The sequence below is a fragment of the Harpia harpyja genome, chromosome 18 (assembly GCF_026419915.1).
Source record: "Harpia harpyja isolate bHarHar1 chromosome 18, bHarHar1 primary haplotype, whole genome shotgun sequence".
In the NCBI taxonomy this organism is placed as follows: domain Eukaryota; kingdom Metazoa; phylum Chordata; class Aves; order Accipitriformes; family Accipitridae; genus Harpia; species Harpia harpyja.
In genome coordinates, this window is record NC_068957.1 from 15,437,213 (window position 1) to 15,460,511 (window position 23,299).

The 23,299-nt window shown below is 52.3% G+C and overlaps 1 protein-coding gene across 11 annotated transcripts in view; it reads right to left on the minus strand.

The window, feature by feature from the left end:
* Window positions 1-7,423: 7,423 nt before the first annotated feature.
* The window catches only part of DLG3 (discs large MAGUK scaffold protein 3), an 80,877-nt gene continuing 65,001 nt past the window's right edge, over window positions 7,424-23,299 (minus strand). For 3 of the 11 annotated variants that reach the window (XM_052813378.1, XM_052813376.1, XM_052813382.1), the window contains 10 exons: window positions 20,169-20,345; window positions 19,419-19,494; window positions 18,735-18,834; window positions 15,741-15,782; window positions 14,950-15,000; window positions 14,036-14,137; window positions 13,683-13,855; window positions 12,999-13,108; window positions 11,937-12,028; window positions 7,424-10,158 (listed from right to left, as the gene is read on the minus strand). In XM_052813378.1, coding sequence (XP_052669338.1) covers window positions 10,052-10,158; window positions 11,937-12,028; window positions 12,999-13,108; window positions 13,683-13,855; window positions 14,036-14,137; window positions 14,950-15,000; window positions 15,741-15,782; window positions 18,735-18,834; window positions 19,419-19,494; window positions 20,169-20,345 — 1,030 coding nt within the window. In that variant the 3' untranslated portion in view covers window positions 7,424-10,051. Of the gene's footprint in view, window positions 10,159-11,936; window positions 12,029-12,998; window positions 13,109-13,682; window positions 13,856-14,035; window positions 14,138-14,949; window positions 15,001-15,740; window positions 15,783-16,919; window positions 16,966-18,734; window positions 18,835-19,418; window positions 19,495-20,168; window positions 20,346-23,299 lie in introns of all 11 variants that reach the window. The other 8 variants (XM_052813375.1, XM_052813379.1, XM_052813380.1 and 5 more) reach the window with 5 other exon arrangements.

Genomic DNA, 23,299 nt, shown 5'->3' on the forward strand with positions numbered 1-23,299 from the left:
GGGTGAGGCTATTGGTGAGAACTCGTCACCAAACCCCAAAAAACCAGTTTGGCTGGAGACTGGGCTGATAAGCAGCCGAAACTGCATTAACACAGCAGAAAATCTGACTACAAATCAACCACTTCACACTATAAATATCTGCAGCCATCAGCTCCATAGGAGCTGGCTGTGCTGGGGTGATCTCCCCTTGAGTAGGGACGCCTCTCAAGGTTACCCCTCGAGGCTGAGAGATCCCTTACCTGACACCAGGCATCAATGGGTTGATAAGTGACATTTTTTGCATGTATGTAATGTTTAAGATATGTATAGTAAGCTTAAGTGATAACCTTTGTATCCCATACTAACTTGTAACTGTAGTAAATAGTATTGACTGCCAATCCATCTGTACTTATTAAGTATTTTACATACCCAAATTTACTGATTAAAACTCAATAAACTAAGTACTAGATCAGATCTGTCTGAGTGATCCCTCACTCTTCTTGTGCAACAACTACTAACTATAACACGCCAGTCACAGTTCAGCATTGTGGTGGGTTGACCCTGGCTGAACACCAGGTGCCCACCAAAGCTGCTCTATCACTTCCCCCTCCTCAGCTGGACAGGGGAGAGAAAATATAACAAAGGGCTTGTGGGTTGATACAAGGACAGGAGAGGTCACTCACCAATTACCATCATGGGCAAAACAGACTCAACTTGGGGAAAATTAACTCAATTTATTACCGATCAACCAGAGTAGGGTAATGAGAAATAAAACCGAATCTCAAAACACCTGCCTTCCTCCTCCCTTCTTCCCAGGCACAACTTCACTCCTGGATTCTCTACCTACCCCCCCCAGTGGCACAGGGGGACGGGGAATGGGGTTTACGGTCAGTTCATCACACGTTATTTCTGCCGCTTCATCCTCCTCAGGGGCAGGACTCATCACACTCTTCCCCTGCTCCAGCGTGGGGTCCCTCCCATGGGAGACAGTCCTCCACGAACTTCTCCAACGTGGGTCCTTTCCACGGGCTGCAGTTCTTCACGAACTGTTCTAGCATAGGTCCCTTCCATGGCATGTAGTCCTTCAGGCACAGACTGCTCCAGCGTGGGTCCCCCACGGGGTCACAAGTCCTGCCAGAAAACCTGCTCCGTGGGCTCCTCTCTCCATGGGGCTGCAGGTCCTGCCAGGACCCTGCTCCAGCGCGGGCTTCCCACGGGGTCACAGCCTCCTTCGGGAACCCACCTGCTCCCGTGTGGGGTCCTCCCCGGGCTGCAGGTGGAGATCTGCTCCACCATGGACCTCCCTGGGCTGCAGGGGGACAGCCTGCCTCACCATGGTCTTCACCACGAGCCACAGGGGAATCTCTGCTCCGGCGCCTGGAGCATCTCCTCCCCCTCCTTCTTCACTGACCTTGGTGTCCGCAGGGTTGTTTCTCTTACGTGTTCTCACTGTCTCTCCAGCTTCCATTTCTGTGTCCCAGCAACTTTTTCTCCTTCTTAAAAATGTTATCACAGAGGCGCTACCACTATCGCTGATTGGCTCGGCCTTGGCTGGTGGTGGGTCCGTCTTAGAGCCAGCTGGTATTGGCTCTGTCGGACATGGGAAGCTTCCAGCAGCTTCTTATGGAAGCCACTCCTGCACCCCCCCCCCCCCGCCCCACTACCAAAACCTTGCCACACAAAGCCAATACAAGCATGAAATGCCCCCAAATCCATATAAAAACACAGGCTGGTAAATGGATGGATCTTACTGCAACTGAGTTGAAGAGATACTCCCACCTGAAATTCAGTGTGGATAGTGAGGAATGTGGAGAGGTGGAGTAGCGTTAAGAAACATAATTAGGTCTGTACAACTGTTGCTCATTCACTGGCAGGTTCGGAAATCAGAAAAAAAATGGCCTGAGTGTTGTCTTCTGTACCGTAGCGCAGATGTGCTCCATGACACCTCATGGTGTCCTAACTCTGGGGGACAAATTGCGGTTGCATTCTACCTGCATATGAGCACAAGGCCATGCATTTTCCAATGTGCCCAGCTCTTCTCTGGAAGGAAATGAAGGTGACTGGAGTGGCAGGAGCAACAGTGCACGCCAATAAAGCCCTTTGAGTGCTTGGGGACTAGTACTGTGGGTTCTAGCAGAGCCTAGATATACTTAGTATAGGAGTTTTTCCTTTCTTTTTTTTTTTTTTAATTTTTTTTTTTTTTAAAAAAAAAGGCTGACAGAGTGCTTGAGTGAAAAGCACAGATTCAGGCTGTCGGTTGCCTAGAAGATGAGGTAGGTATCATAGCTGATGGGTAAGGGCTGCTGCACTATAGTAAGCAGGTACAACGCAGGTCAAAGCAAAGATGGTATATTGGATCTTTGTGTGACAGACCATGTATACATTTGCATGATGTATAACTGGGCATACATCCTATAAGTGGATTCTTTTGCAGTTTCTTTAAGAGGATATTCAAGCACCCTGACGAACACTGCAACAGTCATTTCAGGTCCTCTGGTTTACTTACTAGAGAGCTAAAAGTGCTTTGCTGCTTACTCTACAAACATTACACAGAAGGCAGGGCTGATGGACAGCAGTATCTTTCAGCTGTAAGATCATCTGGTTTGAGATTAAGACTTATTTAATTTTGTTTTTAAAATGTAAAAATACATTTTACTTAGAACCAGATTATTAAAGCCTATTCAGACAGAGGACATGGCCACTAACAGCAGGATGGTGGCTGTAGAAAAGAAGAAACTGCATTAGTCATAGTTCATTCTGAAAGCCTGACATGCTCTGAAGAGTTTGGTAGTGTGCTTAGTGTAGTGATCAAAGCCAAGTAGTAATTAAAAAAGCCAGCTGCATTGCAGTCTCTTATCAATGCTCCATGTCTGTCGTCTTTTCATAGTCTGAGTAAACCAAGTATTAGTGCTTTCTGGTTTTTTTGTGTGCACCAAGCACTGCTTTGCGTCCTACAGCTGAAGCTAGTTAGCAGCCCTTAGCATAGCTGCTACATCCTCATGTCTGTTGTGCAGCTGGATACAGGGTCATCTCCTGAAGGCAGGTACATGCAGACACATAAGTCAGTGCGGCATTTGCAGCAACATTGAGTAGAAACATATTGTACTAGATGCTTTGCAGTACTGCACAGGTTAGTATCAGCTTCTGGATAATAGTGCGAGAATGGGACTCCCTAAAGGAATGAGTTACATTGAAGGTGGCAACCAGGGAAGCATTGGGACGTTTATAGGATCTGCTGCCTGTGACAGCAAGATACTGGATGCCATAGCTGAGACTGGTGCTGCCTGAGATGTGCCCCTGCCAGAGAGTTTGTTGTGAAGTGTCTTGTTGCTCTTCAGGCTCAGCTAGATAGAACTATGTATTGGTAGGAACAGGAAGGTATCTTGGTGGAAATAGTTAAGCAGGATGCAAAGATGAAAGCAAAAAATAATTATGTTCAACTGGAGGTTATGTACCTGTTCTTATTCCTGAGGTCTACCACAGGGCCTTTGTTCTTCAGGCTGAGGTAGTGTAAGCAGTGGAAGCCACTTCCGCTGAACTTACTTCAAACCATTCCATTTATGGTACCCAGACAAATCACCCAGGATGCCTGATGCAGATGGCTCCTGTGAGACACACATAGGAGGATGGATCTGTTTAGAGTAAATTCTCCACCTAGTGTGCTCAGTTCACCAGGTCTAATTTGGATCTCTGTGAGCCATTGCTTTCAGACCTTTAATACACAATGTGTTGTCTGTTTAACTAAGAAACACCTCTGAACCCATTAAAAAAAACAGGCCTCAAATGCCACAGAAAATTCTTTTGGAGTCACAGTTTTAGAGATGTATGCTACATCACATTAATGCAGGGACTGTAAACGATGCCATGGAGTCAAAGGTATCCATTGCTGCCTGTAGTATCTCCTTGATGCTTGCCAGGCTGGCTTTAATTATTGTTCTCTGTTCTGACTGACTTACACAAACACATAAACAGGTAGAGGTGTCACACTGTACCAGATGAGAAGGTCACATTTGCCCAGTGAGTGTAGCAGGTAATTACATACAGCCATAGTAGAGGGTAGCAAGCATTAAATGCGTTTTTGCCTATGGCCAGAATTGTTTGAATTTTTTCCTTGGAGATGCTCAGTTTGGTTTCTTTTATGCTACAGACTTTACTAAGGAGTCCAGATCAGATCAGTTACAGACTCTGCTGGTAGTACTTTTCACTTAGCACGTTTTTGCATTGTACGTTTTATTCCAGGCTTAGTATTTACCGTAGGTTTTAAGTAGGGCAAGAATTCTTCTCCTAGTTGAATCAGACCTTAATTAGCTGGATTTCCAGTGACTATTCCCAATACGTAGTTTGCGTGCAGTCACTCTGCTTTGCACTGTGTTTGGTAGTGTAGATGCAGGCTGGCCCGGTGTTTATTTTACTAGGCTAAATGTTGCTTTATAGTTCAGTAGCCCAGCTAGGAGGACTCTGGGATATAAATCTTTTTAAGCCAGCAACAGCCGACCTGAAAAAAAAAAAGAAAATTCAGTGCTGCTCATTCTTCCCCCAGTCTTCTCTTTTTATTGATCACTGTTTTGTTGCAGCATCATTTCAGCTTAGTGACTCTGGCTTCTCGTCCTGAGATGTTCACAGATTGCTCCAGAGGGTGGCATTGCAGCAGTAGTTTCTGATTTACACATCATTGAGGAAGCTACAGGGTGTGCTAGACCCTTGCTCTGTAACTGCAGAGTCCCTCCTTGCTTCTGAGAACACAAATGTATCCTCTAGGGCAGTAGTTCACAAATTCCCCCCCTTTCCTCAGCCTGTATTTTATGCCCTTTCTTTTTTCCTAATCTGATAATTTCTTAACTGTTTGGGGAGCAGCAACAGTCTAGAGGTACAAGGGAAATACAATGTGACTGGGAGAACGGGTCCAGGGAGAGGGTATTTTTACCACCAAGCCCCTAGGAATGTGGCTGTCGGGAACCCGCCCAGGAAAAAAAAAGTCCTTGCTGAGAGAGTCTGGGAGTGGGGCAGGGTGGAGAAGATGGAGCCACAGCTGCTGAGCCCTGGAGCCCCTTCTGCCACCTCTCACCCAGAGGCACCTGCAGTGGGAGCACTGGCTCTCCAGCCGCTTTCCACCTGGGGTGCACCTCGGGCTACCTGCCAGCATACAGTCTGAGAAGAGCTTCACTGCTGTTGATGTCGGGCTGCACTGAGCATTCTGGAGAGGTGGGAAGGAAGAGGGTCTGGTCTGGCCACTAGCACTTAGAATTGAAGTGATCACAGTAATCAGAAATCGGGGTAATTGGAAGAGGGCTGAAGCTCATTAGAGGATTGGGCAGAAGCTTTTGTCAAGTAGTGCACTGGAACTAAGGGAGGAAATACCACCATCACCCCTGTGGTGAGCCAAGTGTGGCCCCAACAAGGTATTGCTAGTCCCACAGTGCTCCTGTGTGCTTGCACCATTAACAGATGCTGCACTGACTGACCCAAACAACTTCATGTTTTTCCTTGGGATTAAAAAAACTAAAACAACATGACCCTCATTTTGGAGGCAAGGGATATAAACAAACACATAAGGTCAGGGGCTACCTAAGGATTCTTCAAGGAAAGAGACACCTTTAACATGATGATAACTTTACCTGCTTCACAGCAGATGCTTTAGTGCCATGAATCCTGCTGTGACAGCTTGAGGGAAGCAGACAATAGCAGTCCTTGAAGGTTATGCTGCCAAGCATCACTAGCAAGAAAAGCTGTATCTGACAGCTACCCATGTGCCTGCATCTCAGGCACCGATGGGGAGAAAATTTTTGAGAAAACTATTAAATTCTTTTTAAACACCTCTTCCAGTAGCCTCACAGATCCCATGCTCGTCTGCTTAACATGGGCCAAGACAGTTAACTAACCAGAGCTGCACACAGAAGCATAGACATGTTTATAGCACAAGCAGCTTATGGTCTAATTTTCTAGAAGTGTCTTAGGGCAGATTAGTTTCATGCCTGTTGTAGGCACCTGTAGCAGGACATCTTGGGAGAGAAAAGAACCACCCCACCCCCATTTCACAGTGAGACAGGACCATTACCAGGACAATGCTCTGCTAGGTAGGTAGAGCAATTCGCCCTTAGCCAGAAAAATAGCTCGTTAAAAAGCTTCAAAAGAGCAAGTTTTTCTTTCCCTTCATGCCACCCCCATTCTCTTAGCATGTGGGTTACTCTTCCAGTGGTTGTCTCCACCTTATAGGAGTGGCATGATCTATTTGAGGACATAACCCCGCATTCCTCTCCCCACTGGAACCTTAACGTTTCACTGTCAGAGCAGATCAAGATGACACATCAGCTCAGGACACATCATGGATTGTCTAGGGAGGAATGTCTGCAGATCCACATACTGCAACTTGGAGTTACTGGAACTAACTCTGCAGACTGGAGAGAGAAGCCTGGCAGCTACTGTGGCAGCCATTAATGGACAACATTCCTGTGATGCTTTAGATCAACTTCATAATTCCAAATCCATCACTATGTAAGGAAACAGTTTGTTTTTTGGGAGTGGTAATGCTAGCATCAGATCTGCTTAGCAACTGTTTAATCTTCCAGTGTTTTATGGACAACCACCACTACAAGACTGTTGATCTGATCAGTTAAAGGAGTTTTTAAACTGTGTTTTATTTGTCCAATGAGCTTCATAAACTGTGAACTGATTGCAAACTGTATGTCCATGCTCAGTACAACACCCCTGTTCCCCTGAAATCTCACTTCTCGTGTGCAGTTTGAAAGGGAAAAAACCATTCAAGATTTAAAAAACAAAACCCTCTCGCCTTTCAATTAGCTCAGCTAAATGACAAAGCAGATTCAGGCAGGAATGTATAATGATACCCCATGAACCACATTTGTCTTCCAGTGAACACTCCTGATCTCTGTGCTTAAAGGTACTAGACAAAGATACTAATTGTCTTTACAACTTTCTTTTCTCTGATGTCTAAACAGCATGTTAAACTGTAAAAAGGTATTCTGTATTAGCCGGACTAGGTATTTACTTTGCTGTCTTTATAACCAATACAAGAATAATTATGTAGCAGCGTGTAAACCCTATTATTTGATCAGCATTTGTAAAGCAAACTCCCCACAATTCAAAGTGTGACCCAAAATACATTTATGGTGTCAAGTCATCAGAGCAGAGTCAACCTGCGTTACAACAATCCAACCAAAAGAGCTTTTCAGTGGCCTGGTTACAGCTGTAAATAAGCCCACTTCCTTTCTTCTTTTTTTTTTTTTATTTACTTTTTTTTTTTTTTAGGCAAGTTCTCAGTGACCACCTTATACTAAAAAAAGCAATTTTTTTCTGTTTTTTAAAACCACCATCAACACTTAAGTTTGCTTTGGAGAGACCATATCAATAGTTGCTAAGATCAGCGCCAAAAATACCAGATCTAGCACACAATGAAGGACTCTACAAGAAGGTCTCAAAGCCAGGGTTCTTTGCAACTCTCTGTTTATTAAAAATATATGTCTCCTTGGAAGAAACACTGGTAACCAACTAGTGTTGTCATGATCGATTCGATACTGTCAGCTATGCCATGGAGTACATCATCTTTTTCTCCATGTGACTTGATGAGAGGGAGACAGGCTATTAGGGGGAAAAAAAAAAAAAAAAAAAAAAAAGACAGGAACAGTGTGACTAGCATCTTTTAAGTAACTTTTGTTTCACTTACTCCACTTCTCCAGGGACCGCTGTTTATAGCAGCCAGAGCAGGACCAGTGGGGCAGGGGGCTAGATGCCAAACGGGAATCCATTGCCAAAGTTCACTCCTTTTAGGGTCAGTCCCACTGACAGCAGAATCCGTCCTGCCCTCCACTGCACTAGCAGCTGCATCTCTTCTGCAGCACTTTCTGTCCCAGGAAGCTTCTCGGTCCCCGCAGGGCTCCTTGTGATGCAGGATGAGTAAAGACAGCTTCTCACCAGACAGTACATGTACAGTCTTACAGCAGTTCTCGTTCACACTGAAAACCGGGGCCTGCGCGCACCATGTACTGACACACTGATGACCGTTACCTTCAGGAAAGGGGACCAGCACCCCGCACGTTCACTTACCCCTATAAAATAGGGGAGAGAGAATGGGCCAAGACTTACCTGCTTGTGCTCATATGGTGACCTCCTTTCTTCTGGTGCTTGGCACTGTGTCCGAGAAACAGCATTCACCAATTCTTTGTAAGGTGGGAGCGCTCTGCTACCTGTATTATGAGTACCCAGCAACATAGCTCCTTCTCAAAGGCTGTGCAAGTTTCCCCCCAGCTTCACAGACGGCTCTGTTCCCATGATGGAGCCCCATTCACGCGTGCAAGCCAAAGTGTCCTCAAAGACATTTCTCAGCTTAGGGCCAACTGTCTCAGCACCAACGGTCGCCTCACTTGAAAAATCCCAGTGCACAGCAGATGGGTGCAACTCTGCATCCCCCTGCCCCACAGACCTGCGAGCACAGGGCACCCAATTCGCTTTTCTAAGGTGACCTTGAGAGAGGGAGCAGAGCCCAATTTCAGAAAGAGGATTTATGCAGAGATGTCAGAGACAGAACCAGGCGAGGTGACCGCCCATTCACCTGCCAAGCCCCAGCTCCCAGAGCAGCAGGCGACGTCCCTGCTGTGCTGGAAGGATGGCCCTTCCACTGGGAAGGCCACCACCACCACCTGCATGCAGCAGAGCCAGGAATTTGGCATGGAGCAGGGAAGAGAGGGAGGAAGTTCTTCAATTGTGTTACTGATTTGGAAAAGTGTGAGTGTCCATCCAAGGCACAGCGTGGGGCTTTTCCTGTCAGTGGCTAACGCAGAAAGGAATGCCAGCGTGCTGCCGCAAGCTAAAATGGGTCATTTCACCTGCGCCCACAGGTACCGGGCCAGCCCAATGTCCCAAGTTTTCCACAGCAACACAGGTCAGCAAGTACATTTGTTCCATGTGACCAGTAGAATATTTCCTAACTAAACACTGCAGATCTAGATTCTATTTACAATAGAGCCAGCTTAAAAAGTAAGTTAAAAAACTGGATTTTATACCCATTCAGTTCATTATTAACAAGAGAAAAATGGAATAATGAAAAAAAAAAGCCAACACAGCAACACAATATGGTTTTGGTTTAAAATCAGCTTAAAAAAATAGAACCAAAAGGAAACCTCTCATGCAAACACATAAGGTGGTGTGTAAAACAATGTGCAATTTAATATGTAGTATCATCCATTCTCTTGCTCTGCAGCCTCCCGCTCAGTCTGTCTCCCAGCCTCACTCAGATCAGCCGCTGCTCCTTGCTGTGTTACTCTGGACCTCTGATCCCTTCTGCACAGGCAGTGTACCAGTCTCTGCTCTGCCTCATAGGCCTGGGGCAGCTGGCAGGAGGCTGGCCCCAACGGGAGATGCTTCCGAAGCACCTGGTACCGTTTTGAGCTCTTCCTGCCCAGGTGGACTCCCTATGCCCAGTGGTTGGGACAGAGAAACTGAAAGATCCTTGCAATAATACAATACCTTCTGAGAGAGGTCCCTCAGGTTTCCTAGTCCACATACACACACATATATATATATAATATATATATAATATCTCTCTCTATATTATATATAAATTACATATACAGATAAATAAAATGCTTTCTACTGCCTTTCTGTCACACTGTTCAGAGCTGCTAGACAGTCACACTTGGAAAAATGCCCCTGGAGCTCTGATACTAGCTCATGTGCTCAGAGTCCATTGTTTCACTTGTTTCTTATGTTAGTCCTTAGCCACCTCCTCCCATCTTGATTCTTGGTTTAGTTAATAATAATAATAATAATAATAATAATATAATAATAATAATAATAATAAAAAACGACCTTGAATGGGTTCTCATCAGTCTCTAATGGAGCAGTGGGAAGGTCCATGCAGGAACGGTGGGAACAGTCACGTGATGAATGAGATGAGTTCATCCCAACAAAAGAAACAGGACTAGAAAACTCAATTTTGCGACGATCTAAAAAAGGGGGCAGGAATAGTTTTCATATCCCTCCCCCTTGGGGCAGAGGGCTTGGGTGGGGTGGGACTTCGGAGATCTTCTGCTCACAGGGAAGCAGGTGGGGGACATCTTCAGAGTTTCTCTGGGGATGGGACCCAGATGTAGTGCCCGGACTGGTCCTCAATAATCTGTTTGATTTTGCTGTAAATCTCTTCAAGAGAGTCTCCTTGTACGATGGCTGGAAGAAGAGAGAACAAGCAAGACCCTGAGCATCAGGCAGCGCTGTGCCTTCCTCACCACAAGCTATGGGAAAGGCCTTCACTCTGCACCGAAGGGGCCAGTGTGGCATGGCCAACAATTAACGAACGAGACAACCTGTGTCAAAGGAGCTGTAACAGGCACATGATGACACAGAGGGTTAACCCAGTGTGTCCAAGGAGATTAGCAAGAGCTGATCCCGAGCTGGCAGAGCTCCTCAGGCGTGTGAAGTGCCGGCCAGGTTCTCCACAATGGGCTGCTAATCAGCTTTGCAAACTGTGTCACGCCACCACGCTGAGGCTGTGGGCAGCTGGCCCCCGCCGCGGTGAACAGGAGGGCCTCAGAGATTAGCCAGTGTGCACTGAGCCCGTACCCCAAGGTGCCAGATTTGTCCATCCCCTCTGGTCAGCTGCTGAGGGCTCCTCGTGTTTATTGCTTCCTCTGCTGCGGAGTGGGAATCGCAGCACCGTCAGGCTGGAGAAGGCCAGCTTATGGCTGTCGCTCCCAGCAGTAACTCTTGCCCGAAGACAAGTGACAGTCTCGCTCCTTACGGACACAACACGAAGCACTTCACTGTGCTTCCTACACTGCAGGGGGAAGATGCACATGGAGGGCCAAAGCTTTCTGGTAATTCAGCCTGCCTCTGTAGCCCAGCCAGGACCATCCTCCAGCATCTCTGTTCCCTCATTGTAAGCTCCTGGCACAGAACGTGCTACAGCGACCATCTCTCTGCCCATTGCCCACTTCTTTCAGCAACGGGTTTCAGCCAAGAGCGTTCCTTCCCCAGGTCAACTTCAAATTCACTGTCCAAGTGCACAATGGCATGCCAAGGGTCTGGCAAAACCGTGGCATGCGCTTCCTTTGCGCTCTTCCTGGAAGCAACCGGCAGCTCTGGAACTGCTGCCTGGGACAGGAGGTCTGGGGAAAGCTTTTACCCTGTTTGTACCCATACATTTTCTCAGCTGAGGTCCATTTTTGGAAAACGTTCTGCTTGGGATTTTTCCCAATAGCTGTTAGGTGGGTAATACGGGGTTTGGCAGGATTGTCAATCCTCAACTTTAGAAGAAAGTTAGAGGAAAGTTAGAGGCAAGTTAGAGGCAGCTTCTCTGCCTCTTCACGTGCCCATGATTTTCCAGACTTAATCATGTTACAAACATTAGTTCCTTAATGCACAAGGATGCCTGTGTCATGAGCAGCTCATCTCTGCAGGCACAAAGTGCCAGGCAGCCCCTGACTGGCTCTTCAGCAAAGACTACTTAGGAAGCCAGCCAAACTTCCAGTCTTTTTTTGGGAGATGTTTTGTAATAACTCAGGACAGTCTCCACCATTTAGGTCACTAATTTTTTATCATTCCTCTTTAAAATCACTCTTTTCTCTTTTTGAAAATGCTCCCCTTTCCCCCATGCAAGGAGTTTTATTTCCTGTAGCCTTGTAGCACCCTGAATCTACGCTGTGCTTCCCCTGCCTCGGGATTTTTTCTTTTTTTTTATTATTATTAAAGTTGGCGATAACCTTTCACAAACTCTGAAAATCCTGCCTGACAGCTTGTCTCCTTCTCTAGAGCTGGTTTACTCTTATCCACTGATCTTGGAGCAGTCCCTTTGCAGAGCCCTGCTGGCAAAGTGCCATTTCTTCTTTGCTTTGATGAAGCTGGACATTTTCCCATGACCCTGCAGTAAGACAGTGCTGGCAGAGAGGTCACAGCTGCCAGTGAGAAAAATAAAATAAATCAGATACAAGCCTGCTCAGGACACTCACCTGTAAAATACTCTCCAAACTCTTGCTCGAGTTTCATGGCTTTGTCAAAGACCTTGTTGGCCTGTTCGTATGTCTGTCTCCGGTTCATCTCCCTGCCGTGTACAAAAAATAGAAACTTAGCTCTTTTTCTTAGCAATGAGCAGAAGCAAAAATAGCCCACGGAGCCAGGGTGCCTGGGAAGCCTCTGCACACCAGGAATGGAAGCTGTGCAGGACCAGGCTCTCAAAGGCAGGACCCTTCCCCACATGCTCTTTGCTGCCTTGGTACGTCATCTCAACTCCCAACAGTTCTTCCCATCACCATCCCCACCCTCTTCACTATAGCACAGAGGTGGACTCAAATCCAGACAATCCTCTGAATTTGCAAGACCACTGGAGAATTCTCCCTGCTTTTCCAGAGTCTGTCACCACCCTCCTTGCCTAGGTTCCCTCATCTTTATTACAACACTCAAATAAGCAATTCGACCCCTTCTGGCTTGAGAAGGGGTTTTCCCAGTCCCCTCAGTGCCAGCAGAGTGTCTTCTGATCTCAGAGTCCATCTGAGCTACTGAATCTCCTCAGAGACAATATTCTCTATCGCTGCTTGGAAGAGATGCAAGCTATCTCCTTTCCAGCCTGTGCTCCCCAGGGCCAGGAGCAACAGGACAAGCAGAAGGTCCCCCTTAGGCACACAGGAAACATCTCCTCCCTGCTCCCCAGGCTCAGCCACCATCCAGCTGTGATCCACTGCTACAGGCTGTCAGCAGCTCTTCTGGCTGGACTCGGGGCCCAGGTGAGCAGGTTACATCAGGCACATTTGGGAGCATTTTTAGATTTCCCATGGATAATCCTTTTTGGGGTGAACGAAGGGCTTTAAGCCAGAGCAATCCATGGAACCTGGATGCACCATGGCATTAGACATGGAGGGACACTACAGAGACAGCCCACCTTCTCTTAACAAGGGACTTCAGCACCTGCAGCAACCTCTGCTGCTTTCTAAAAAGCAGAGGCAGCACACATAAAAGCCCCCAACATGCCAGAGCTGCTCACCCTGGAGAGGCACAGAACATGGCACTGCACTTACATGAGAGCTTCAATGGATTTTGGTTTGATGAAAATGGCAATGGGATAAAGTTGTGCTTGTTGCAACCTCTTGATAGCATTGCCAGACACATCCAGGATGCAGTGTTTCCCCTGGAAAGGAGATGATTGGGATCAGACCTACCCACACAGTCTATTCTGTGAAGAAAACAGCTTGCTCATACAGATGTGCTTACAAAAGAGAGGAGCCACAGAGCTGAAACAGCAGTCCTGAGACACAAGCCAACTCCCAGTGGCCTTATGTTCCCGCCTGCTTAGGGCAGGACAGCAGCAATGTAAAGGGACTGAATCTTTCTCTGAACATGTGAAACAATTTACAAGCCATCGGTACACTCCAGTACTCCTGCGGAGGAAACGCCACTGCTTTGCGGAGGGCAGCCGGGCACCTTTGCCCTGAGAGCTCCCAAGCACGAGGCTGGTGCCACCAATGCCAGGCTTTCGGGTGGAGTTTGGATGACAGAGGTACGACACTGAGGTGGAGTAACGTGGCCGAGAAAAGCAGCCACATGGCTTGGCAGGATTTTGGAGGGAGGAGAGCCTCGTGCCACGCTTGCTTAGTGTGGTTACAGCCCTTTGTTAACAACACAGGGAGAGGACGGGAACTGCTGAATGCATCTAGGTTCGGGCTGGACATGTCCCAGTCTGAGGAATGCCACCTGACACTCACCCTCTCTGCCACTGCCCGCACTGATTGAATGCTGGTCCCATAGAGATTGTCATTGAACTGCCCAGCCTCTATGAACTTGTTGTCCTGGATGTCTTTCTCCATCTGTTCACGGGATACGACGAAGTGGTAGTCTTGTCCATCCACCTCGTTCTCACGCCGAGGCCTGGTAGTGTCTGGAGGAGAGCGGGCATCATGAGCCAACCCAGAGCGCTGTATGCCAAACCTCCTGGGAGGGAGAAAACCCACCCGTGCTCCCAGCCCCATCCCCATGCCACAGGCTAGACCCTGCAAGTAGCAGAGCCACCACTTTCCCCTCCCTCCAGCAAAGGCATCGAGTGCCACCTGGGACTTACGGGGCACGCAGGAACCAAACTTGTGTGGGAATTCGGAGATGAGGTCATCGTTAATTCGGTCCTTTGTTGGCCCCAGGATGATCACCGGCCTCGCATAGTGAACTACAAACAAGAGGCACAACCTGAGGCCCCATCTGCGTTGTGGGCAGCTGACCCTACTGCCACTTTTGGCATCAGACTGCCCTCGTCCTGCTGGCAGTGGGTGCTCCTGCTCACATGGGCACCCAAAGGTGTCTCCTCCACATGACTTTATCTCTTCCTGGTAACAGTTGACATCTCCTTCCCATCTGACCCAAACCATCTGCGCAGCCCCAGGGAAGGTGCTGTGGGTCTCCGGAGTCACGGATCAGCAAAGATGCTCCCTTGCTCAGGGCAGGAGCCAGACAACTGGGACAGCTGGGCAAGGATGCCACAAAGCTGGGGGAGTGACAGAAGCCTAAGAGTCTGATCCAGCTTCTGGCAAGGGGAGACCACCAAGGCTGGGACTATTCAGCCTGTGAAAGGGTCTGCAAGGATTGAGCATCAAGCAGGGTTAAATGCTGAGGGCTGGGGCGGGGGTTGCTCTGCATCAGGGACCTGGCCAGAGGCAGGGAGGGATAATGCTGTCCTCAGCTGGGGACTAAAGCCCAGCTCGGTTTTAACTCTGGCTCTCTCCCTTGGTCTTGCAGACCAGGTCACAAGTCTTTTCTGTTGATTAAAAAGGGGTGACCAAGGCCAGGGAAAGCCCCGCAAGGCGGCATGCACGCCTAGCTCCCCTGCTGCACACAACAGACAAGAAACTCCACTTGTGTTCACCCGGCGTCACGCTGGTACGGCAGAGAAGGGGAGGAGGTCGCACCGGTCACCCTGGCTGTGCCAAGGACACAGGTGCCCACACTGGAGCGGGCACAGACCAGCTCAGTGCCAGGACTTACTTTCTTGCCGCGTCACCGGCTCATACGACAGGATGGTGTCCTCTTGTCCTTCTGCAACAGAGCCAGGGAGAGGCAGGTGAGTGCTCGCAGCAGCTTCCCAGCCCCTCTGCACTCGCGAGGAGCTAGCTCCTGCTCCTGCCCCTGCCAGCCTCCCGCAGCCCTGGGGACACCTCCAGGCTGCCCCCATCACTCTGCCAGCTGACACGGAGCGTGACAGGCATACAGTTACCAGCCCTTGATCCACGTCATTAATTATTCATGTCCCAGCTCTGGGTCAAGCCTCCTCTTTCCCTCCCTGCTGCTGCAGGCTCAGGGCCCACTGGGATGCACTGTCCTCCCTGCAGGGTGGACAGCGGATGTGCTGCAGATATTTAGAGGCCCTGCTGGGGATAAAGGGAGCATTTGCTGCAGCTGGACCCTCATGTTCTTGTACAGGCTTGGGCTTCAAGAGCCACCTATGCTACAGACCCGGCCTTGGCCCATTGCTTCCTGCAGCAGGTACTCGGGATGGGGGACCACCATGGACTGGGAACCCACAACCCAGCCTTGGAGCAGAGCCCTGCAGCCAGGACAGAGCAGGGAAGCAGGCAGGCTCGCTCCTGCCCCCCAGGCCCTGCTCCCCCTGGCCCCGAGGGGCGAGCAGCAGCATCTTGGTGTCACCAGCAGGAAGGACCAACCTCTGAACAGAACCACCACCAGGACAAGACAAGATGGAAGTGCCAAAACATGCACACACATACACACATGCACATATGCACAGGGGCGGGAGAGCAGGCGAGACGCACACTTACTGGAACTGCTCTCGCTGTCACTGGTGTTTGATGTCACGCCCTCTGCAAAGCAACCAGAGAGACCCCCTTCAGAAGGGGTACGGGTGGAAGGCACAGGGGCAGCCCAGCTGTCACCCAGCGCTACTGACCCAGGGCAGGGTAGCACCAGCCTCCCGAAAAACCCACGGCCCAGCACCTGCTGGGACGAGCCTGTGCTGCATGGGCAGGGCAGCATCTCTCGTCCTTTGCTGGGAAACCAGGGACGTGCAGGGGGATGCTTGGCTACTCTGGGGAAGGCAGGGGTGCCAGGAGGGGGCTGCCTGGCAAGCATGGGCAGACGTGCAGGTGCTGGGCTTCCCAGGCCGAGGGAGTGAAGGTGGAGTGCATGGGCAGCAGGGTGCTGGCGGGAGGAACGGGTGCAGCATGCACATGGGGGGCAGGGGAGGGCACAGCTCAATGCCGGCACTGGGATGGGGGACCCTGCCTCTGGGGATGGGGGTCAGACTCACAGAGACAAGACAGTGACAGAATGGGACAGAGTTTGGGGCTTTGCTTGCTCAGGCTGATCCCAGTGCTGCAACCGCCCCACAGAGGCTTGCTGGCGGCTGCTGCCTGCGCCCAGTCAGGCTCTGCACCAGTCAGGGGGCTGCGGAGCTTGGCGGGGGTCTCACACCCAGCTGGGTGTGAGCTGAGGGGCTCCTGCCATCATTGTTTTGCAGCCCTGGGTACATGGTGCCCCAGAGGAAGGTGGCAACACTTCAAAACGCTGTCACCCGCCCCACTCAGAGCAGACCCGTCATGATCATGGCCACCTCCCACCCACACCGGCAGTGGCTCCAAGTCTCTGAGCACTAAACCAGCAGCCAGCTCAGCTAGGAGCAGGAGGGAGAGGAGGATGAGGAGGTACGGCTCACCCCAGGTGCGGCGGGCAGCCCTCAGCTAGGCGCACTTAGGGCACGACCAACATCCCCAAGCAAACTCTGCCGTTCCCTCCCACATGCAGCAGCAGCACCTCCTCAAGCCCAGCAGCCTCCGCCGGCAGACACGACATTCCCCGGCAGAGCAGCAGCACCCGTGGGGCTCCTCCTTCCCCACACCCAGAGAAGCGCAGCTGCCCCGGCCGGAGCCCGGCTGTTCCCCCGGCACCACCAGGCATGCCAGCGACGGAAAGTGAACAATGTGCATTGAAATTCGACTTACTCAGGTTCTTTGCTCCATAATAATCGTCACTTAACCCAGGGAAGTCCTGATTTCACAGACAGCGAGAAGAGGGAGAGGGGGAGAGAAGAGAGCGCGGGAGAGGGCAGTCAGAGGGATGGGGGAGACAGAGCCAGACCAGCATTAGTGACAGGAGTGCAGAACGGCCCAGAGCTGCAACTGCAAGTGAGGTTAAATGTTTTCAGAGCTGATGCCATCAGCCCACTGCCAACATCTCACCTTGTGCGGCTGGACCCCCCCCACCAAGCTCATCCTCTCTGCCAAAGAGCCCCCAAAGGCCACCCTGGGTCTGGGGACAGCAGGGCGACCACAGCAGTGTCTGCTGGCACAGAGCGGTTGCAGCCCCAAGCTGCTGGCAAGCGGGGCTGAGGTGTTTCTCCTTGATACCTCATGGGCTGTACTGGCAGGGCACAGTGGCTCTGCGCTCCCCTGGAACAGCCCGACCGCTCTGGGGGCAAACACAGCACAGCCAGTCCTCTTAACACGCAGCAGGGGGGCACATTTTTCCCCACCTGCATGTGTTAGCTGCCCATGCCCCAGTGCTTGCATGGGCTGTGGAAACATCGGGGAAGGACCCGCCACTGCAAGCTGGGATGGACAGTGGCAGAGCACAGGGAGGGAGCTGGCTGCAGGTCTGTGACACGGGCTGGCAAAGAGCATTGCCTGCCCCATCCCCATGCCATACGTCACTGCGCTGCAGGGCTGGCCGAGAGCAGCGTCGCAGTGAGACCCCAGCTCCAGCATGGAGCTGATTGGAGCCCAGCCACATCCAGGCACTACGAGAGATACCCAGACACACAGATTTAACCTTCACTGCAGGCCAGAGGCTTGTGCTGGCTGCTAAGCTCACTAGAAGCCAGCGCCAGCCTGGCATGGGCAGCAGAGGGATGTGGGCAACCCCTGGAGCAGCCCAGCATCAACCTCCTGCCTCTGCATCATGCCCAGGACAGTGACCGGAGGGGAGGAGATGCGCTTGCTGTGCTGGCCCCGGGGCAGAGACACTGCTCTGCCTTCCCACCTCCTCCTCCCCAAGGTGCAAGGACTGCGGCTATCTGTCTGGACGCTTGCTGAAGGAGTGGATGCAATTCAGCATCTGGAAGGAGAAGGGGCTGGGTTTGGCGAGCAGCTCCAGTGCTGCCCACATCAGGATTTGGGGCAACAAGCTGAATGCCCTGCCTTTACTGGGAGCCCCAGGGTGCTGCCAGGTGAGAGCTGCGGACCCCCCAGCGTCTGCAGCCAGCTACCAAAGATGTGCCTCAGTCGCGGGTGGGCAGCTCCTCCACCAGTGAGGGCATGGCTCCCCCATGCCCACAGGGTTTAACCCACAGGAAGGGCTTTCGGATGGGAATACGTAGCTGCGAGTCACTTCTAGGGGAGATGGGGAGGGCAGCTGGGACCTCCCCAGCCTGTCAGCCCTCACGGGGACAGGAGAAGCTCTGCAGGAGGTGGCCAGCCCCTCGCTTGGAGGGGAGCAGCCCTTGGCAGGCGGAGGGAGGGAGCAAAGCCCGCAGCAGAGGGGAGAGAGCAGGGGGAGACAGAACAGGAGGTCAGGCAGGTGTAAAGTTGGATGAAAGGATGAAGACATTGAACATGAGAGAGAAAGAGAGCACCAGCCCGCAGCCATTGCCTTCGTTTCAAGCTCTGTTTTCTCCCTAGCTGCTGGCACGACTGTGGAGCACAGACCCAAACACAGGCAGATGCCAGGACCCCTGTCTAAGGAAATGTGCTGAACCTCTCCCCGCAAGGCAGGGGACCTGAGGCTCGCACGCTTGCCCCCTCTGGCCAGCTGCTACTTACGTTCCTGTCCGCCGCTCTCCTGGGCCAGGTTCTCTTTGCTCTTGTAAAATGGAAACTTTCGAGAGAGGCGGAAACTCTTTTTACGTTTCGTTTTGATCGACTGAAGAACATGGAGATGGAAGGGAGGACAGAAAAAACATGTGGGAAAAATTAAAATGAGGAGGTAATGAGGAGCTGTGTCAGGGCAGTTACCCTCAAATGAAATCATGGAGATTACATGAAAACTGTAATGCAGGAAAAAAATTAAGCATGGAGAAAAATGTGGTAGGGATGTTGGGAAGCTGACAGGGCAATCAGCAGCTCTGCAGGGGTAGAGGTCCCTTCCTTGTCCGCTTGCTAAGTGCTCCGCAGGAGGGGTGAGGGCAGCTGCCTTCACCTGCATAAGCTGCCTGCAGTCCGCTCCCAGCCACAGACCTCGGTGGGACATGCTCTGCTCCCCCACCACTCCAACCAGGGGTCCTTCCCCAGCACTTTCACACCATCCCAGGCGCCTCTGCTCTCCCCTCGCACAGTCACAGAGGATACGTGCTGAGCAGATCCGGGCCTGGGGCAGGTCCAGTCACACTGTTCTTTGCTTTGGCATTGCTCCAGCCGCCCCACTGGCAGCTCTGGCTGCTGGGATTCATCCTGCCCCCGCTAGCTACTGGCTCCGGGCACCCCGCTGAGCCCCAGCTCAGCACTTACCCTGTTGGACTCAATCATGCCAGTCCTGGCGTGGAACTTCACTGTTTTCAACCGCGCTCTCTCCTTCTTTTCCACCCTGATCGGAAGTTAAAGGGGAGAAAGAGCAGCTAGTCCCATGCGTGCACCCTCCGTGCCACCCATGTGGCTTCGTGCACCCTTGGGTGGTGGCCCCATTGGCAGAGGGCAGCTCCTTCCCAGAGAGGGATGGAGGTGGAGCCACCTGCCCGGGGTCTGGCCAAAGCCAGTGTCTGCAGGAGCAGGAGAGGGGACAAGCCAGCCTTCCTGGGAGGGGTGGGATGGAGCACAGAGATTGCCTTCAGGTCTGCAGAGCCAGCCCAGTGGCAGCCAGCTCCTCTGCTCCCTGTGACTTCCCATCTCATGGGACCTGGCTCACAGAGCTGGGCAGGCTGTCAGAGGACACAGGGAGCAGCCTGCAGTCACTGCTATGACTCTGCTCTCACTTGGAGCCCCAGGCTGGCTAACACTAGCTCTCCATCCCCACAGGAACCACAGAGGGGACCAAGTGCTCCTCTCCTCACCTGGAGTCTCACCCAGCTTTGAAGAACATCTCCCCAAGGAGACCCACACACAGCCCCAGCTTGCAACCAGGTTGCCCTTCATGCTGCAGAGCCACAGAAGAGCTGGTGGGCTGGGACCACAGGGAGATCCCACTCTGAGCTGCAGGGCTCGCGGAGGCTGGGGAGCTCCAGGAGGCACCACGTGTGACAGCTCCTGCTGATGGACACTCACCTTTTCTTGCTGGGTATGACCCCAATCTGCTCACTCTCGCCGTGGGGTGTGACAAGCCTGGCTTGCCACCACTCATCATCGGAGGCATTGATAACATGCAGGATGTCCCCGTAGGAGAAGCTGAGCCCCTGGCTGGGCAAGCAACTGTCCCGGGTCCGGTCATAGTCAAACAGGGCTCTGCAGAGGAGCAGAGAGAGGAGTGATGCCTTCCCTGAGCACGGCCAGGCAGCAAGAACAGCAGCACTGCCAACCTCCTGCAGCACTGCCACCTTCATACCTTAAAGGATTTAAGCCCAAGCTTTGGGGAAGCCTCCTGATGAGGCGAGTGGCACTGCGCAGCCACCAGCACACCTGTCCCGCTGGCAAGCTCAGCACAAGCCCTGAAGCATGCAACGCAGGAATAACAGTGCTGGACCAAAACAACTCGCTCTTGACCTTAGCTGCGAGAGACACGTGAACCACAGACACATTGAAGGCGGCTGTGGTTAGCGAGCAGGTGGAGCTCATGCAGCCTCAAGAAAGCAGCAGCGTACGGGAGGGCAATGGGGAGCTGGGGTGCAGGGCTACTCCCCACCATGCCTCCCCAGCAGCTGCGAGGCCAAGGAGTGGGACAGGTTCCATCAGACCCCACTACTGGTGAGCAGTTGCACAGGCAGAGACCATGGGACACTGAGCACGCACTTTATTTATGTACAGGGGTACGTTAGTCCAGAGCCTATGAACTGGGAATGCATCTGAGGGTATTGCATCTGCAATACCCATGAGAATGCATCTGCTTCTACAACTGATCCTTTTCAGACTCCTAAATACTTCCCAAGACCAGTTTATTTAGTTTAAAATTATCTTCAATATTAAACTAACCAGCTACAGGAAAGATTTATTTTTTTTTAAACTAGGAGTGCTAATATCCTTCCTGTGCACACCTCATCACAAACAGCATTGCAGCTTGTACCCACAAGCTGCTCTCAGTGGCTTCACGTGCAACTCCTACTCATGTCAGATCTCAAACCATGTCTGCTTTGGTATATCTGCTTTGCAACAAACCAAACCAAGGGAACAGTCACTAAAAGCACCACTGCCAGCAGCACAACCCCTGTGTTTGATCCTGGGACATCGGCCCCGCTCACCCCCCAGCCAGACACAAGCCCAGGCACCACAAACACTCGCTGGCTGCTGGTTTAATCCTGGCACTAATGAGCCTTCCTCAACCAGGAGAGACACCTTCTGTCCCGTCATTACCCCCTTCCACTGCGGGGACTCCTAAGGGGGTCTGAAAGCAAATGGCAGGGCCAAGGGACCACACAGCAGGTCCCTGTGGAGTAGCAGGGCTGGGAAGTCACTTCTTCAGCCAAGTCCCTGCTCCAGCGCTGCCAGGGGAGCACCGGGCGATGAAACCTTTCAGGTCACTTGGAACTGGGTCAAGGCAGCTGGTCTCAAATGGGGAGGAGGAGAAGAGGAGCTGCCCCGTGGCTCAGGGAGGGCTCTTTGGGATGAGACCCGATGCAGCCCTATGCATCCAGGTACTTCCAGCTACCAGGTTGCTCCCCCTTTCCCAGCTTGCTTGGGGATGGGGCAGCTCTCGTGCTCAGTCCCTCTGCACCGAAGCGTGGCCCCCGGCACGCTGGAGCTGGCAGCAAAGCACCACAGGGCATTTTGGCCAGAGGAAAACAACCCTCACAGGCAGCTCCTGGCCAAAAGATAAGGCTGTGTGTGGCCAGCAGGCCCCTGCGAGGCCAGCGCCGTCGGGAGCAAAGCACAAGCCAAGGCCCCAGGGAACTGGTCAGGCCGGTTCCCGAACTGAGGCAGGCTGCAGGGCGCCCTGCCCACACCCCGCACCCTGCCCTGCAGAGCAGCGCTGGCCCCACAGCTCCCTGCCTCCTGCAGCAGCCACTGGCATCCCACGTTAGGCACAGCAAGATTTGTGCAAGGGCCAGACACCTGCAAAGCAGAGGCAGGAGGCATTTGCTTCCCCAAGACGCGATGCTCCTGGAGACCAGACCCTGGCTGTGTCGGCACCCAGGGCCCACCGTGGCTGGGTGCTCTCCGGGGCGCACGGCGTGCAGGGGCCGCGCGGCAATACGGTCACTCTGCTCTGCCCCCGGGCCAGCTTGCAGCACATGGGCACGGGCAGCCAGGAGAACAGATGGTTTGGCTGGAGGGCAGGGGAGCAGTGCCAGGGACTCGGCACGGCCTCCTCCCAGCGCCCAGGCACAACGCCTGCCTGACCCCCATCCCCGCCCGGCACAGCCCCAGTGCCGGCGGACTTTGCCCTGCGGCAGCGCAGGCAGGCAGAAGGCAGCGCGCAAGCCTGCCTCGCTCCTGCCCATGCTGCACAGCGGCAGCTCCAAAACACCCCCAGATTGGCTCCGGCAGGCACTCGGGTGCCCGGTTCTGGCCCTATAGACAGCACGCAGGGTGCAACACAGCCTCACAGGGCTGACTCAAGCAGTTGGGTAGCAAGTCCTGTAATTGATGTCCTGTCCACAGCGCAGCAGTTGAGCTGGTTTCGGGTAAACTGTGCTCGAAACTACCCCGCCCAGAAGGGCTGGGGCAGCCCAGATGCCCGGCAGCTCTCACAAGCACATTTGCAGGTGTGCGGCCACCAGAGCCACAGAGGGTCGGGAAGGGCCATGCTGGGGGAAAGCTCTGCCCTGGGATTACCCTCTCAGCAAGGCACTGCCCAGCTCCCATCTGAAGCCACCTGGTTGCATGTGAGGGGACACAGCGCCGTGGAGGCCACCAAAGCCACGTGGAGGGATGCAGCAAGAGATGCGAGATGCTACAAGCAGCCCGGAGGCAGCGGGGAGCTCTCTGGCTTGCAGGCATGCCCCAATAGGTGCAGCACCTATTCAGGCAGGGAACAGGAGACTCACAGGCTCAACTCAAGCTGGACTCAGCCTAAACCCTGCTCTACCCATAAGGGTGTCCATGGGACAGCAGAGGAGTGAGGGCAGGACTAGCAAGTAGATGTTTATCCAACACAGTGCCCAGCTTGTTGCACACCCCCGGCACACAGCCCCAAGGTGCTAAATCAAGCAAGATGCCTGCAGAGCCTCACAGGAAGGTGTGAATTGCAGGAACCCAGAGCTGCAGCTCTCCCCTCCTGCCAGGTGGGGCTTGCACCGGGTCCA